Source organism: Bison bison, unplaced genomic scaffold (genome assembly GCF_000754665.1).
Source record: "Bison bison bison isolate TAMUID 2011002044 unplaced genomic scaffold, Bison_UMD1.0 scf7180017864141, whole genome shotgun sequence".
NCBI lineage: Eukaryota > Metazoa > Chordata > Mammalia > Artiodactyla > Bovidae > Bison > Bison bison.
In genome coordinates this window covers 3950219-3968496 of record NW_011494713.1, presented here as the reverse complement: position 1 = coordinate 3968496, position 18278 = coordinate 3950219, and the positions used below count along the sequence as shown (strand labels likewise).

Below are 18278 nucleotides of genomic sequence, written 5' to 3'. Positions count from 1 at the left end.
GGGCGTGATCTGCGGCAGCGGCTGGTTTCGTGACAGCGAGTTCAGCATGTTCACCACTACCTCGCGCTCTGCGCCCGCGAGCCCCGAGCCCGGGAGACCCAGACACAGAGTTACAGGAACGGCCAGAGAGGAGGTCAGAGACAGGAAGAGATGGAGACACAAGCCGAGATAAGGTTACAACCTCTTCAGGGTCCTCAACATTTGTTCCATATCTCGAGTCTCCATCCCTCCGGCCTTCTGGTCTACCCTTCTCCCTCCACTTTCCCTCCCTCTGTTACCGTAGGCATTGAGTCGCTCCGGCTTAGGAGGATACACCAAGGGCATTCCTCGAACCACTGTCTCCATCCCGGCCTCCTGTAAGTGGCACAAACGCTACCTCAAGTTCTGACCCGGAAGAATTCCTCCCTTGGTGGGTTCTCCCAGAACACCCCGACTAGTCCCAGGCCGCGCCTTCTACTCTCCAAAGCTCTGAGTGTTTGGGGTTGTCGCCGGGCAACGCAGTTCACTCCGCCTCCCTGGGAAAGGTGGGGGAAGTGGAGCTGTAGGTGGACCCGGTCTGGACCTTGGTCCCTGCCATCCCTGTCTCAGCATTTGCCTTTGATTTGACCCCTCCTTATCTAGCCGACTCTGTGTCTCCGTGTCTCTCTAAAAGGAGTTTTTAAATATTGCATTGTTGCCTGTCCATCAGAATCATTTGGGGACCTTGTGAAAAATTCTGATTCTTGAGGAAGTTCTAATTCAGAAGGGTTCAGTTAACCTGAGGTCAACCATCAACCTATAGCTAAGAGCCCCTATTCTAGCCTGCAATCCTCTCATATTCCTTCTTTCTTGATGCCTGAGGTCATGTCCGGACTCTTTCCTATCTCCTTGGAAGACTGTCCTGAATCTATCTGGTCCGTCTCTGGATAGCCTTATTTTGCCTCCTTTTGTCCTTGTTATCATCACAAAGGAGGGGAGAGAGGAGCAAGTAGACTCAGCCTATCACTGACTCCTTGGCCAGACCACTAGAGAGGGGCCAGGTGGCAAGCTTCAGGAAGGTAGCACATCAAGGAGTTTGCACCAGCCCCTGTCTCCACACAGCCTACCCAGAGACTGGGACCCTGGAGACCCAGTTCCTAGAGATTGGGATGCAGGGGCCTGGCACAGCTTCACTCCTGAGCTCCCTTGTTTCCTAGAGAATATAAACCTAGCTAGTCTCACAAGTGGGAAAAGGCCGTGGAACCTTGGTGGGAAAGGGATGAGAAACTAATGGTGAAATGTCAGACCCTGTGATTTGGGAGGCAGATGGTGGGGGTGCCATCCCAGACCCCAGGCATCTTTGCTGGGCACAGTTGGTACCTTAGGCAGCCGGGGAAGGTATGTGGTACATTTGTTCCAGCAGTTGTAAGGTCCCATCCTCCATGTGTTATACTGGTTACTGCACAGGTAGTTTGGGTTGCCACACAGGTAGTTTGGGTTGCATCTGTCTGCTTGATCACAGGGGTGGAGATATATAAGACAGGATTACTCCTTATTCTTTTTTTTTTTCCCTAGGATTACTCCTTATCCTATCCTAGGATCTGGGGAGCCCCTAAATGTCTCTCCCCTGATCCCTACCACAAAGCTGGACTCCCACTAATCTCCCTTAGGCCAGAAAAGCCCATCCTGGCCCCACCTTTGTCTTAGATACTGAGATGCAGCCTGAATCCCACCTAAAGCAAGCTTCTGAGTGGGGTCTATGTCCTTTGAGCTGGTTACTTTTCATTCTAGCACCAACCTCTCTGAATCAGCCAACGTGGAAACCCTGGAAATGGGCCTCCTTCCAAATCTTCCCTTTCATCTTCCACATGCAGGCTCAAAGTCTGCTTACTCTGCCTCCTTAAAATCACTTGAGTCTATTCTTTCCTCCAATCCCCCATGATCTTACTCCTGTGTTTCCACAGTGCCTAAGCCAGGAGACAATAATGTCATGGTTAATAGAATGGACTCTGCAGAAAGACTCCTGTGGTTCTAATTTCAGCTCTGCCAGATATTAACTGTGTGTGACCTTGATCTAGTTAATTTCATCTTGTCTCTGTTTCCTTACTTTTAATATGGGACTAATAATACTATCTACCCCATAGGGTTATTGTGAGATTTAAATAAGTTATTATATGTAAAACACAGAACAATGCCTGGCACACAGAATACTATCATCATCATTATTATTGTGATTATTATTGCTATTAGTCTATTGATCTTCCTACCTCATTTTGAAATCCTACAATCCAATCTCTACATAGAAACTTTGGCATTTATCATAAATGAAAATCCCCATGTAAAAACCCTCCAAAGCTGCACCCACCCAGTCACCTAAGTCTGTCCTGTAAGTTCCTCTGTGATCCACCCCACTAACAGTGAAAGAACATACCTGAGAGATTAGGAAAGCAGGTCTAGGGGCCACAGAGGAAGAGCAGGTGTGTGTGCATGTGGGGCAGTGTGTTGGGACTGAGGGGTCCGGGTTGGAGGGTTGGACACACTGAGTTTGAAGTGTTTGGGGCCATTTAGGTAAATCTGATCATAATCAGCTAAAGGAGAGTGGAATTCTGGTGAGAGGTCAAGGCTGGAAATAAAGACTTGGAGTTGTCAGTAATTAAAGTTGTGGGTTAAATTAAATGGTCTCAGGAGAGAAATGAAAGAAGAAGGCTCAGATCAGCACCCCGAGAAACCCTATGTTTCCAGAATGATTAGACAAGAGACCCAGGAAATTGAGGCATCAGAGGCTCGTGGGGTTTCACATCTTCCTTTCACAGATGGAGGGAAGGAGTTTTACAAAGTAGAGAGTTGTCAGAGTGAAATGCACAGGGTAGGTCTCATAAGGAAAAGACTGAAGAGTCCCATGGATGAGGTAACTGGAACCATACAAGATCAATTTTAATAACATTAAATATAAGTGTCAGAGATGCAGATTCCCAATTTCAATTGAACATTAATCAATTCATTCAACAAATACTTAGGAAGCCTGATGCTATTCTGGATGGAGGGGGCCCGGTTCTAAATAAAACAAGACTTTCTGTTCTTTTGGAATGTATAGGGAGACAAATAATAAACACCTAACCAAATGAGAAAGATGATTTCTCATAAGGCATAAGGAGTGACTCTTATTTTCAAGAATCTTGGCTGTTAGTGGGAGGAGCAAGAGATCATTTTTAGGCAGAGGAAAATTAGAGAAGTCTTCCAGATTGAGGGGAGAGAGGTGTGGGGGGGCAGGGGGATGCAGGAGAGAAGGGGAAACTGATGGAACAGGGCCACCAAGAAGATGGGAAAAGATGGCACCCAGAATACACATGGAGGAATTTGTTTGGAGGAGGTTAATGCTCCCTCCCTTGCTCTAGGGATAAGACCAAGGCCTCTTCCAGTTCTTTGGCACAGACTGGGAACTCCCAAAAGGTAGAGCTTGGATCTCCTCCTCCAGGATCAGGGGTCAGGGTCAGGGTCAGGCCAGATGGTTGGGACTCAAGTTAGAATGGGGGAGGTAAGAATAGAAAGCCAGGTTGTGGATGGGGATAGGACCAGGGTGGAGGTCAGGATGCAAGTTGGGTTCAGGTGTAGGGTCTTTGTTGGGGTCACTGAATGGATGAGTGGTGAGGCCCTACCTTCCTCTGGACAGAGCCAGTATTTCTCAGGGAAGTAGGGGTGGCTTGGTATGGAACCCTTGTAGCTGTAGTCCTGCACAGCACACTTGAGCATCTTCTGCAGGGCGTCAGGATCCACATGGCGCTGTGCAGTGTGAGTCAGGCCCTGGGCAAGGGGAGAGGGGAAGAGATGGCTAGGTGCATGGAGACCCCAGTCTTGGTATCCTGCTGGACCTAGATTTAGCTCTTGAGGTCAGCCCAGGTGGGTGTTCCACCCCTTTCCCTATGCTGGAGGGATGTCCAGGCCAGTTTTGCTTGAGTCACCCTTTCTTCCATCTAAGGACTCGGAACCTGACATTTGCCCTCAGTCAGAGTGATTTCCTGATGTTCTCATTCCTATCCTTTCCTTGACTAGGACTTCTAAAGGGCAGAGCTGGGTGTTCTGTCTTCTTTCTTTCAGACTGTGTGCTGCCTGGGCTCAGGATCTGGGTCTCTCCCAACAGAGCAGTAGACCTGTGGTAGAACCTGGAGCCTCAGAACAGGTTGGCTGCCCTGGGAGCTGGCTGCCTTAGGCAGGTGTTTAGGATAGGGAGGACTCTCGAAGAATCTGGCACCCTAAAGGAGAAGAAGAATGGGGCCAGAGGGGCACCTACTTTAAAAATCGAATTCTCAAAAAAAAAAAAAAAAATCGCATTCTCTGACTCCAGCCTGAGGTGAATTCTGCTGTGGCTCTCATCTTGACACCAGTATTATGGTTGACTCTGACATCCACGTTGTGCTATTCTTCCTCCTAGCCTGACTTTTCCCCTGATCTTGGTTCAGACTCTAGGTCCCTCTGCATCTTGGGGTTCACCTCATCTTATCCTCTCACCCCGAATTCCAGATCAAGGTCTCCCTTTGGAGGCTCCCTTCTCCTCAGCTAAATGTAGATTGCCAGGTTAGTTGTGGGCCCATGTCTCTGCAGGCATTCAGGATGAAAGGCAGCTGGGTTACAGAGGTGGGACACCCAGCAAAGTCAAATACTGGAAAGGACTTCCTCATCATGGCGGGCAGCAAGGTGCTGGGGTGGTGATGCTACCACACTTCCCCTGTGTGATCTAAAAAGCAGAGGCTTCTCTTGGCTAGGGGTGAGACCTTGCTGCTCCTAGCACTCCTGCTGCTGCTGCTGCTGCTGTCGCTTCAGTCGTGTCTGACTCTGTGTGACCCCATAGATGGCAGCCCACCAGGCCCTGCCGTCCCTGGGATTCTCCAGGCAAGAACACTGGAGTGGGTTGCCATTTCCTTTTCCAATCCATGAAAGTGAAAAGTGAAAGTGAAGCCGCTCAATCATGTCTGACTCTTCACGACCCCATGGACTGTAGCCTACCAGGCTCCTCTGTCCATGGGATTTTCCAGGCAAGAGTACTGGAGTGGGGTGCCATTGCCTTCTCCCCTAGGGAAAGAAGGCAGGGGCTCCTAGGCCCCTGAAAATCCCTCAGCTGAAGGGCCTCTTGGATCCTGCATGCCAACTGAGGTTTTGTTCTGTGGGCAGATACTGCACAGTCATACTCCATATGGGTGAAGGGGCCCCAAGACTTAGCACTCCCCTGAGTTTTACACACACACACAAACACATGCACATCCAGACACATAGATCTGTGCACCCAGATACACTCATAGACACACGTACAGATGTACATCTATGCAAACACAGTCAGACATCCTCACGGATCCATAGACACTCAGACATGCTCACAAACCCACAGACGTGTGCGCGCGCACATACACACGTAGTCATTTAAAAGAACCCACAGGTATCTTCAGTGTTTCCCTTTGAGGCTTTCCTCAGATATTTATAATCTTTGATTGTCTGTTCATGAATAGGAGACTATAAAGACTTACTGAAGGCTTTGAGCTGTGGGTGGGCATCACTGTAGGCTGGTCTGGCTAGACTATTTGTTGCAAACTCTGTCAGTATCTATAAGTCTTTTCTTTTGGGTTGATCAGATCTCTCTGAACTCTTTCAATCTTTGGCTTGAGAGTTGTACCTGGCTGCCAGTGTTTTGAGAACCTAGTGGAAAATAGGGCTGCTGGGGGTTTTAGCATTCAGCATATGGAGGTTCACCTGTTTTCAGTATGGTACCCTGACCTTAGCTGGGCCTGGAATTCCCAGTCCTGAGATCCTTGCCAGAAAATAAGCCTTCTGACTTTTGCAGAGATGGGCAAGTAGTCACCCTATGGCATGGAGTAGAGGAGGGAGTTAGTGGTTTTAATTGTTTCTTTTTATTTTGTTCAAGCCAAGCATTATGCAGGATCCTAGTTCCCAAATTCCGCCAGCCAGGGATCAAACCTGTACACTCTGCATTTGCAGCATGGAGTCTTAACCCTGGACCACCAGAGGAGTCCCTTTAATTGCTTTTTAACAGCGTTCAAATCATTGTTTCAGCCTTGGTCCTGTCCCATATTCAGTTTCAGGAAGCCTAATATTACTAATTTCTGAACCTTTTGAAAATTCCACGGTTTTAAATTGAATTATGCCTTGTGTTTCCCACTGTTAGCTTTGGGTTCAGCTTTCTCAGAACTGTTGTCAGTTACTTAACTATCACACTTTCCAGCTTCTGAAGTTTTGTTGTCATTGTCCCACTTTTTCACTATTTTTGTGAACTGATGTCTTAAATGTCCACTTATTGTCGTTTTAGAGGAGTTTTAGGAAGGAGTCAAAACATGTGCTCAATCTTAACCCAGAGAATTATAATCCTTTATACATTCTACATATTCTTTTGTCAGTTACAGGTTGCAAATATCATTTCTCAGTTTATGGCTTATATCTTCATTTTCTTTTTGGTGTCTTTTGATGAACGTATGTTCTTACTTTTAATATAATTGAATTTATTAATCTCTTAGGTAGTGCTTTTGTGACTTAGGAAATCTACCCATAATCTAAAATAATGGAGATAATATATAACTTCTTCTAAAGCTATACAGTTTTACTTGCTATATTTAAGTCTTAGTCAGGAACTGCTTCTTGTGCTTGGGGTTAATTAGGGATCAATTTTATTTTTAATCCACATGGGTAATGAGTTGTCTCATTGAGTAATCTACCTTCTCCCACAAATTTTTAAAGTATTTATTTACTTGGGTGTGTTGGGTTTTAGTTGTGGCACACGGGACCTTTTGTTGTGGGGTGGGGGCTTCTCTAGTTGCAGCATGTAGGCTCCAGATGGCACCAGCTGGGTAGTTGCAGTGTGCAGGCTTAGTTGCTCTGCAGCATGTGGGATCTTAGCTCTTCAACCAGGGATTGAACCTGCATTCCCTGCATTGGAAGGTAGATTCTTAACCACTGGGCTACCAGGGAAGTCCCTCCCACATATTTGCAAAGCTACCCCATCCTGATACATCTTTTCCCATAGCTTTATTTTCAATCATCTTTGTTGCATATTGTTTCCATTTATGTGTGGCTCCATTTCTGGTCTATTTTATTCCATTAATCAGTTTGTGTAACCCTTCAGTAATACTATGCTTTATGAATTTCTATACATTGGTAATAAATATTATTATCTGATAAAGCAAGTCCTCGTTTTCTTCAGGTGTGTTTTAGCTAGTCTTGGGCCTTGGCTCTTCTCTATAAATTTTAGAAACAGGTTGACAAATTCTTCAAAGAATCTTATTCAGATTTTAATCAGAATTGTATTGAATCTCTATGTTAGTGACTTTTCCTCTCCAAGAGAATGCTATGACTCTTCATTTAAATATTTTCTTAAAGTATTCAAAGTTTTATATTATCCATACAGTTTTGCATAGACTGTTATTTATTTCTACTTTTACTCTTTGATGCTCAGATGATATATACTTTAAGATTATGCTTCCTAAATACTTGTTTTTGATGTAAAGAAATGTGGTTGACTTATCTTATATTCATCTGACTTTCTAAATTCTTATTTGAATAATTTTCAGATTCTATATGTACAACTGTATCATCTGTGAATAATTGAATAATGACAGTTTTTATAAAAATTCCTTTCCTATCCTTGTATCTTACATGATATTGTTTTCCAATATACAATTTACACGGTATTGTTTTCCAATATTTTGGTTCTTTCTTTAAATTTTACAAGCTAAAATCATTATAATGATTTTCTGTGGACAGTTTTGCTTAAATTGATCTCATTTACCAATTTCTTAGCTCATCATTCCTTCTTGTATCTCACATTTTCCTTTTGTGATTAGTATATCCCTTTCCTCAAAGTATGTCCTTTAGAAATTCTTTTATAGTAGATCTTATGGTAGTAAATGTTTTAATTTTTATTTGCCTCTGTCTTTATCTTATTTGTTTATTGGTGTTGAAAGGAAGATGCGTTGAAAATAATTTCTCTCTGCATGTTTTTAAGGTCATCTCTTAAGCTGGTGGTATGCAGTTTTGAACAAGTTACCTAAGAATCCTTGGATTCGTTTCTCGTTAGTTGTGGAAAATTCAGAGCCTTTTCTTCTGAATAATGCCTATTCTCCTTTCTGCTCTTTCATACTAGGACTCTGAGTAGTTGTGTGAGATCTTCCCCTTCTTTCATGTTGCTTACTGTTTCTTCCATATTTTCTGTCTCTCTGTACTGCATTCTGGAAAATTTTATTTCATTCTTTCACTTTACTGACACTCAATTTTTTCTTTTTTTAAATTTTGGCTGTGCCTGGTCTTTGTTGTGGCACATGGGCTCCTCTCTAGCTGCTGTGTGCGGACTTAGCTGCTCCACTGGCATGTGAGATCTTAGTTCCCTGACCAGGGATCGAACCTGAGTCCCCTGCATTGGAAGGCAGATTCTTAACCACTGAACCACCAGGGAAGACCCTCACTGACACTCTTAAGCTGTGTCTAATTAGCTCTTTAACCCATCCGTTGAGTTTTTGGTTTTAACATATGTATCTTTTATTTCTAAAATTTCTATTCATTTAAAAATTTGTCTGTCCTTTTAAGAACATAATCTCTTATTTCTTGCTCTTTTTGATGATTTCACACTTTATTTTTAAAGACTCATAATTATTTTGTATTCTTTGTTAATTCCAATATCTTATGTCCTCAGAGGTTTAAGGCTGTTGTTTATTGTTTCTACTGCCTCTGTCATATGGTGGTGTGTTTCCTTATATCTCTTATTATGAGCTCAGATTTGAATGACTGTACTTTGAAGGGTATCTAGACGCCTACATTGAAGATATTTTCCAACACAGAATATATATACATGTGTGTGTGGGGGCTGGGGTGGGGGGCAGGGAGCCAGGGATCATTGGATTTTCTGGTTCAGTTTGGGAATTACAGGTTTAGGTTGCTCCATCTTGCAGCTAGTTTAAGGCTTAAACTCCTGCTTGTAGTACTAATAGTGGCATTTGTTCTCAGGGCAATCCTGTCGTCTTAGTATACTTACCACTCATCTCCACTGACAGTCCAAAACCAAATAAAAATTAACTTTTATGCAAGACCTAGTTGTTTGGAAGCAGGAGCGTCCTTCAGGGTTTTAGACCACCATACTGTCAGAAGCAGAAGCCTTTTCTTTCATTATTAATCCTACTACTATCTAACTTTCATTCCTTTCCACTCAACGAAGCTGTATAGTCAGGTGGCTAAGGGTTACTACAGCCAAGAGATCCCTTTCTGTGCTGACAACATTCGATACTGAGCTTTGTCTAATAATATTGCCTTTGTTGGTTTCTCTTGGATTTTTCCTCCTATCACTGTCTCCTTTCATGGCTCTTCTTCCTTTACCTACCCCCTGAATATTGATGTTCTCCAAAGTTCTGTCTTTGGCCATTTTATTACTCTTTTTTGGCAATCTGAATTACTCCTATGATTTCAGCTACCACCTATATGTTGATTTCAAAATCTATGTCTGCAGCCCAGACCTCTTTTCTTTGCTTCGGATAAGTATATCCAGCTACCTATCAGACATCTTTACCTGGAAGTCCTTGAATATTTTTGCCCCCAGAAGAACCCCAAACCTCTCTCTACTGTGCATTCCAAATCTCAGTTGGTGGCACTGCCATTCCTCTAGTTTTCCAGAGCCCTAAACCCAGGAATCATCCTAATCTCTCTCATCTTCACATCCAGATGGTGAGCAAGATGTGTTGACCTACTTCCTAAAAATTCTCTCCTATTGAGTTTGGAAAAGCAGGCAGGCATTTTCATATCTTGCTGGTGGGAATGTAGATTATTATGACCTCATCACAGCAATTTGAAGAATATATCCAAAGTTTTTTGGATGTGGCCTTTCTCCCAACGGTTTCATATCTATGAATTTATCCTAAGAGAACAGTTGATGTACACAAAGAATGTACAAGAATGACTATACTAGCAAACTTTTATAAGCAATCTAAGTTTCCAATAATATAAAATTCCTGAACTATATTTTGGTACATTCATAAAGTAAAACACCATAGTTATTAAAATTACATTATTGAATATTTTTGACACAGGAAAATGTACTTGATAGATGGTTTCGCAGAAAAAGCAAGATTCAAAACATGGTCTACAACATGACACCACCTTCATCAAATTTTTTTGCTTCCTAAAAGGGCACAGGGTAGTAAATTACCAGTGGTTATTCTGGGTAGCGAGAATTATAGGCCTTTTTCTTTGTGCTTCTCTTAGTTATCCCAATTTTCTGCATTGGGCATATATTTATTTTGTAATTACAAAAATAATGTTTAAAATGTCCTCCTATTCAACAATTCCCCTTTTCACTGCTACAGACTCTCCTTATCTCCCACCTACATCCTCTCCCCTTATCCTTCATCTCATGGGGCTTCCTGCCCTCAGTCCCAGTCCCTTCAATCTCCTGCCACTGTGGCCAGAGTTGCTTACAATTCAAGCATGACACTCCCAGGATCAAAAACCTGGAGCATTATGACCACATTTTGCAACACAACCTGTGGCTCTTCATGGTCTGCAGGCTCCTCTCTTACCGTAGGGCTGGTTTCTCTCTCTGCTCTAGTCCTTAGTAGCTGGTGGGTCGCCGCCCCAGTGTTGCCCGTTTTTATATCTCTTCTGCTCAAAGCGTCCTCCTCCTGGCTCTCTTTTTAAAAATCAATTAATTTATTTTTTGACTGCACTGTCTTTGTTGCTATGCATAAGCTTTCTCTAGTTGCAGGCTCAGTAGCTGCAGAGCATGGGCTTAATTTCTCCGTAGCATGTGGAATCTTCCTGGACCAGGGATTTAACCTGTGTCTCCTGCATTGGCAGGTTCGTTAATGACTAGCCCACCAGGGAAGTCCCTCCTGGATCTCTTAGTAGACCCACCCTTCAGGTCCCTGGAGTGAGCTCTTCTTTCTGATTCTTCTACCACCACAAGCCTCTGCTGTTGCATGTTTCACATTGGGCACTTTGTTCATTTCTTACTGAGAGCTTCCCAGAGGCAGGGCCTGGCCCTACATGGTTGTAACCGTACTGTACCTGGCACACGTAAGTACTCAGCAAAGTTGTGTTGGATGGTACACACAGATAATCTTCCTTGGGCAGAGTCACAATTAGACTCACACATCTCTCCATTTTGTGAAGCTGCACACCCCCACTTGGCCACCTGTCTTCCACTACAGGAGACTGTGACATGCATGCATAAAAACATGCCTGTAGGCACAGCCCACAGGCAGCCTCAGGGCCTTTGCACTTTTGATCACTCTGCCTGGAATCCTGTTCTTTCAGTTCCTCACATAGCTCAAAGGTGAGCTAGTTGTTGCTCACTTTTCCAGGCTCAACTCAATGTCACCTTGAAAGAGAGAGAGAGCTCTTCCATCACTCTCAATAGAAGTAGCTCTCTCTGACTTTTCATTTCCAGTGCCATGTTTATTTCCTTTACAGAATTTTGGACAATCTTGTTTATTTCTTATCATCTGTATCTCTCCATCCCCTATCCTGGTGGAGTAGTAAGGTACCATGAGGGCAGGATCTTGTACTACCTTATATATATTATTAGAAGTTCTATGCCTAAGCAAATGAATCACATACACACAAAACTACAAATAATTACAAACACACAATGACAGCCACACCATCAGTCTTCCAGACACCCACAGCCATACATTCTGGACTGCACTCCTCCAAACCTCCCACACCAGCTTGCCACTTACCGGGGTCACAAACTTGTTGGCTTCCCAGGCCCACAGAGGTGGGTCCTTGTAGACCTCCTTGATAGAGGTAGGGGCCCTGTAGGAGTCACTGTAGGTGCTGATGGGGGTCTTGGTCTTTCGGGAAAAGAGGAACATAGTGGGGTCTGGGGGACACCGTGGTGGGCTCTACCTACCAAGGGCTCCTGCAAGACATCAGTGACCACCCCTTCTTTTCCAGACAGCCCAGCAGGTACCCCTAGCTGCTGTGACCCCCTCCTGTGGAGGGTCTTTCAGCTTCCCTCCCTCTCAGCCTTCTTGCTCCTACCCCACCCTGATTCCCTCTCTACGATGGGCACTGCCCATTATGATATCATCTGGCTCAGCCCCATCTCCGGGGGAGGTGAAGATTGACTCCCCACCCCAGTCTCTTCCTGCCTTCAGCCTCTCAAAAGGGCCCAATTTCCAAGAGTTCACAAGGTCCCCAGAGACCTTCTAGGCCAAGCTTCTCACTGTGGTGAAGAGGAATGGAGATTCTGAGGGGTGAAGCTCAGAGGGTCAGTTCTCTGCCCTTCCCAGCCCATCTGCCCCTGGCCCCGACCCCAGGTAGGGAGCTGAGGCTAGCTTTGTTTGATGCTTTTAATATCATTATTTGTGTTACACGATACACAACCAAGGATGATGGTCAATACTGCGATGGAAATGTTAAAAAAAAATATTATACACGGCTCATGTCTTCCACACACCTTCCTGGAAATAAATTAGTGAGCACGGAGAAACCTGGCTGGGTGGCAGCCAGTGCTGAGGGCAGGGAGTGTTAAGGCAGTATCTACAAGGGGGAGGGCGACAGGGGCAAACCAAGGCCTCCGTTCTCCCCTCCAACCTCCTGGGTAGGAAGGTGGGAACTGCGCACTCTCCCTACACCCAGAGGGTACTAGCCACCAGCTTCCTACTTCTCTCCACCACATGGCCTCAGCGAGAAGCCCCTGTCTGCCAGGGGATTAGGTATATCTTGTGGGGAGGGAGCCTTTCCCTTGTTCCTCAGGGCCAGAGAGGTTGAGCAGTGGGCCAGAGTCACACAGCATGTCAGCAGCAAAGGCAGCAGTCTAAATGAGCCCTGGTGGGGGCCCTGCCTGGAAAAGAGGAGGTACCCGTGTTCTTGAAGGGTGAGTCAAGGAGCCTGGGGTGGTGGTAGTAGGAAGCATGGCTCTGGTGCCCAGATGACAGGGGGTGGGTCTGCTGATCAGGGTGGGAGCAATGGGCTCAGATGGGGGCCAGTCTGGGCCATGTGAGTCCTGCAGCTGACTTCTCTGTCCTTTGCCTCCCTTTGGCATTTCCTCATCATCTAACCAGGGTCCCTGAACTAAGAGGAGGTGGGGTTGGGTTGGAGAAGTTGAAGGGAGCTGGCAGCCCCTGGGTGTGGTGCAGGGAGAGGTGATACCCTTCCTAAGCCAGCAGCCTTGCTCTCTCTTCTCTCTGCCCTCTCCCCTTTCCAGCCTCCCAGGACGGCAGCCAGGGACTGGGCTGTGGGTGTGGCCTGCGCACACTTGCAGCATGTGAGTGGTATGTATTAGAGTGGACTGGCCAGCGTGTGGGGGATGGGGTCAGCCTGAGGACTGGCCCTGGGATATGAGGTTCAAGGAGCAGAGACCTGAGCGGGTGTAGGCCATCTGAGCTTTCGTTTTTCTTCACCTGGGGCAGGTCTGTATTGCCCAGGCCCAGGAGAGGGCCTTGGTCCCCTCCTCCCTCTTGATTTTCATCCTCAGCTTTTCTGGCCACCACCTCCGCCCCTCCACCAATGAGTAACAGTGGCAGAAGCAGCAGTAGGTACATACATGCTGACTCTCACACACCCCATAGATACAGCTATACACTGTATGCAGCTACACACGTAGGTACAGTTACATACACAGGTACAGCTACACACACAATAGATACCCACATATACATATACATTCACAGACACACACACTCACATTCCCCCAAAGATCCACATGTATTCAGACATACACAGGTCCCACAGGAACTTGCCCCTCTTTTCTCCACACAGACATGCAGCTCAGGAAGACCCCAGGTATACCTGAAGACACCCAGAGACCTCCCTATCCACCTCCAAGGAAATTCCTGTGAAGAAATTTCTTCAGGTTTGAAATAACCTTCAAAATAATTTCAGATGCTGCTCACTATACCATGGAGGAAACAGAAGGCCCAGAACATAACTGACTTGTTGGAGGTAAGAGGAAGCATGCTGGAGCGAGGACCAGAACTCAGACTTCTGACCCACCAGCCCAGGGCTGTTGGTCCACTGAACTGCTGAGCAGCCTCTCACACTGTTAACAGGTCACACAGTCATTTCCCCACCATGGTCACCACAGTCATCTAGAGAGACAGGCCCAGCCCAGAGATGCAGACACACGCTCTGACAGCTCCAGGTGCACACACATTCTGCCAAGCCATCCCCACCATACACCTGCTGCCACTGTATTCTCCCAGGCTTGCTTTCTTGAAGATTCTTCCTGGGGAACAGCCTCTAGGATCTTGTGCTAGAGTAAGACCACAATGGGGCTTTTGAGGCCAGCCTTACCTCCTGCTTCCAGCCCAGGACAGATGAACAGAACAGAAATGTGGGGGGCATGGGAAGGGGTGCAGAGAGATAGATGTGTTAGTTAGGGGCAGCTGAGGACGGATCACACCACCTAAACTCTGGCTGTCTCTAAGGCCCACCTCACCCGCCACACAATCCAGACAGCAAGGAAGGAGGTGAATGGGGCAAAGAGGAGGAAGATGGCAGTGATCCGATGGATGGGGGACAATATCCCACTGGGCAGCTTTGCCAGACTTCCCATCTGGAGATGAGGGGAGAAACGCAAATGGTACATGGGCCAGCAAGGGAGCATGTGGAGGCGGCTCTGTGGGGCTGGGTCCTGACCCTGTTGGCCTGGACCTTTCTCCCTCCCAGCCCCTTTCCTTGGCTGGTGCTGGGGGTTCCTGGCTTCACTGCGGTGGAGCCAAACCCCTTGCTTCGTGATCCTGCCCCTTACTCATTACCGTTAGCCTCCACGAAGTCCAGTCACCCCTTTCCTCCACCAGACAGGCTTCAGGGAGGGGGCAGGATGCTAGGCAAGGTCCCCCAAGTAACTGAACAAACAGCCCTCCCCTCCTCAGCCCCCCTGGGTGGAGAGAGACCCGGTTTTGGTTTCTCCGGCTCCATGAACACACAGAGGTACACGTCCTACCATAGGAGGAAGCAATGACTGTTACGAGGTTGGCGGCTGTAGGGGGCGCGGGGCCCCGGGGGGCAAGTGGACGAGCAGGGGAGGGGTTGGCCCCTGCAGGGTCCAAGCTCGCCCCTGGCGGCCCCACCCCGGCGGCCGCAGCGGCCCCGCCCGCTACTGGATGTGGCAGGCGGTGGAGGACGTGGCCTGACAGCACATGCAGGTGGGGTTCACGGACTTGGGGGGAATGAGGTCCAGGTCCTCGTCGTCGGGGATTTCATCTAACCGGTAGCCATCCTTCAGCAGCTGGATGTTCAAATCTTGGTTGATCTGCTGTAGACAAAGGGGAGGGAGGTCAGGCTCGGGGCCATCCGCAGGCACCAGCCGTTCACACCCAGCCCTGTCCCATCCCTGGCTCTCCAGAAACCCCAGGCTTTGCACCTCCTTTTAGGCCCAGCCTCATTTCTGGCTTCCCTTACAGGCACATCCTCCTGGGGCTCCACCTGGCCCTGCTACTCACCCCACCCCTTTCTAAGGGCAACTTCCCACCTCAGGTCCTGCTTCTGTTCGCCCCGTCCCTTTCAGGCCCTCGCCCATAAGTTGTCGCCTCTATGTCACACCCCGTTGTAGTTCAGGGCCCTGTCCCAACCTGGGTCCGAACCCTGCCCCTAACCCTGTGCGCCCGCCACTGGAGGTGGAGTCAGATCTTAGCCCCACCCAGCACCGGCTCCACCTCAGTTCAGGCGCGTCTGACTCTTTGCGACCCATGGACTGCAACACACTGGGCTTCTCTGTCCATCACCAACTCCCTGAGTTCGCTCAATCTCATGTCCATCGAGTCAGTGATGCCATCCAAACATCTCATCCTTCTCCTCCTGCCTTCAGCCTTTCCCAGCATCAGAGTCTTTTCCAATGAGTCAGTTCTTCACATCAGGTGGCCAAAGTATTGGAGTTTCAGCTTCAGCTTCAATCCTTACAATGAACATTCAGGACTGATTTCCTTCAGGATTGACTGGTTTGATCTCCTTGCAGTCAAGGGACTCTCAAGAGTCTTCTCCAACACCACAGTTCAAAAGCATCAATTCTTTGGTGTTCAGCCTTCTTTATGGTCCAACTCTCACATCCATACATGACTACTGGAAAAACCATAGCTTTGACTAGACAGACCTTTGTTGGCAAAGTAAAGTCTCTGCATTTTAATATGCTGTCTAGGTTGGTCATTGCTTTTCTTCCAAGGAGCAAGTGTGTTTTAATCTCATGGCTGCAATCACCATCTGCAGTGATTTTGGAGCCCCCCAAAATAAAGTCTGTCACTATTTCCATTGTTTCCCCATCTATTTGCCATGAAGTGATGGGACCAGATACCGTGATCTTAGTTTTCTGAATGTTGAGCTTTAAGCCAACTTTTTCACTCTCCTCTTTCACTTTCATCAAGAGGCTCTTTAGTTCTTCTTCACTTTCTGCCATAAGGGTGGTGTCATCTGCATATCTGAGGTTATTGATATTTCTCCCAGCAATCTTGATTCCGGCTTGTGCTTCACCCAGCCTGGCATTTTGCATGATGTACACTGCATATAAGCTAAATAAGCAGGGTGACAATATACAGCCTTGACGTACTCCTTTCCGATTGGTACCAGTCTGTTGTTCCATGTCCAGTTCTAACTGTTGCTTCTCGACTTGCATACAGATTTCTCTGGAGGCAGGAAAGGTGGTCTGGTATTTCCATCTCTTGAAGAATTTTCCACAGTTTATTGTGATCCACACAGTAAAAGGCTTTGGCATAGTCAATAAAGCAGAAGTACATGTTTTTCTGGAACTCTCTTGCTTTTTCTACGATCCAGCAGATGTTGGCAATTTGATCTCTGGTTCCTCTGCCTTTTCTAAATCCAGCTTGAACATCTGGAAGTTCATGGTTCACGTATTGCTGAAGCCTGGCTTGGAGAATTTTGAACATTACTTCACTAGTGTGTGAAATGAGTGCAATTGTGCAGTTGTTTGAACATTCTTTGGCATTGCCTTTCTTTGAGATTGGAATGAACACTGACCTTTTCCAGTCCTATGGCCACTACTGAGTTTTCCAAACTTGCTGGCATATTGAGTGCAGCCCTTTCACAATGTCATCTTTTAGGATTTGAAATAACTCAACTGGAATTCCATCACCTCCACTAGCTTTGTTCATAGTGATGCTTCCTAAGGCCCACTTGACTTTGCATTCCAGCACTCAAGGTGAGTGATCACATCATCGTGATTATCTGGATCATAAAGATCTTTTTTGTATAGTTCTTCTGTGTATTCTTGCCACCACTTCTTAATATCTTCTGCCTCTGTTAGGTCCATACCATTTTTGTCCTTTATTGTGTCCATCTTTGCATGAAATGTTCCCTTGGTATCTCTAATTTTCTTGAAGAGATCTCTAGTCTTTCCCATTCTATTGCCCACTGCTCTGCTCAGGGTGTTTTGGTGTTAGCCCCACCCCTTCCCCTATAGGTGGTCCTACTAAGGTGCGTTTAGGGCAGGAAGCAGTGGGGCCTCACCTCAGCAGAGGAGTAGCCAGAGGAGGAGTATCTGGACATGTCAAAGTCATCATCACTGGCGGCAGAGGAGAGAAGGCAAAGAGGAAGTGATTTCCAGACATTAAATAGAAAACTCTCTTTACCCTCCCCCACATCAGTCAATACTGCCCCCTCCCCCCACACTTCCAAATAAACGCACAATCTTAGCAGAAACCATGCTTGCTGTGGGAATGCAGTTTTAAGCCAGGTTCCTTAGCCCCACCCTTCTAAATAGTTACTACCCTTAACCTCTTTCTAAATCAAGCTGCTACTACCCCACAGCCTTGCCCCTCTTTTTCCTAGGTTCAAATCACCTGGGTTTGTTGGGTTTTCCCAAAGTCTAGATCTAGGTAGGTCTGTGCCCCGCAGTAGGGCTCCTCCCTCAGAGTGGGCAGGGTACCACGGCATCAGGGCCCATTCTAGGGGCAGCTGCCAGGTCAGCTGTCCTGGAACAGCAGCAGATTGCACTGATCCCCTTTTCTGTCTCTGCTCCCCCCATCTCCATTCTTTGGGGATTCACCCTTGGAGAGCTCCTGGCTGAGGGACACCCTCATTCTGACAGTAAAGCAGGTGTGGCCTGTTCAGCCCACTTGTTTATTCCCATTCCCACACTGCTCTGGCTTGCCTGGCTGCCCCGATGTCTCCATACACACCTGTCCGTGTCAAGGGCTACCAGTGGTTTCTCATCCGGGCTCTGGTCAAGCGAGGAGTAGCCTTTATTTGGGACAACCAGCCTGGGTGGAGAATTTGAGGGACTGGATTGGCAACTGAAGCACACCAGCATGGCAAGGAACTGGGTTGGGCCACACCCTACAATCTCCCTCTCCACCCCCACCCCACCCTACCCCATCCCACCC

General features: G+C 46.9%; 2 protein-coding genes across 2 annotated transcripts in view; both read right to left on the bottom strand.

The window, feature by feature from the left end:
- Positions 1 to 12178, bottom strand: part of LOC104988693 (chromosome unknown open reading frame, human C9orf24) — a 14628-nt gene extending 2450 nt beyond the window's left edge. Inside the window, exons 1-5 of the mRNA XM_010840105.1 lie at positions 11679 to 12178; positions 3615 to 3759; positions 1339 to 1469; positions 279 to 354; positions 1 to 68 (exon numbers count right to left, since the gene is read on the bottom strand). The exon at positions 1 to 68 is cut by the window's left edge and continues 7 nt beyond it. Coding sequence (XP_010838407.1) covers positions 1 to 68; positions 279 to 354; positions 1339 to 1469; positions 3615 to 3759; positions 11679 to 11813 — 555 coding nt within the window. The 5' untranslated portion in view covers positions 11814 to 12178. The remainder of the gene's footprint in view (positions 69 to 278; positions 355 to 1338; positions 1470 to 3614; positions 3760 to 11678) is intronic.
- Positions 12179 to 12279: 101 nt separating this feature from the next.
- The window catches only part of FAM219A (family with sequence similarity 219, member A), a 61398-nt gene continuing 55399 nt past the window's right edge, over positions 12280 to 18278 (bottom strand). The window contains exons 5-7 of the mRNA XM_010840176.1: positions 18075 to 18155; positions 17404 to 17458; positions 12280 to 15202 (exon numbers count right to left, since the gene is read on the bottom strand). Coding sequence (XP_010838478.1) covers positions 15044 to 15202; positions 17404 to 17458; positions 18075 to 18155 — 295 coding nt within the window. The 3' untranslated portion in view covers positions 12280 to 15043. The remainder of the gene's footprint in view (positions 15203 to 17403; positions 17459 to 18074; positions 18156 to 18278) is intronic.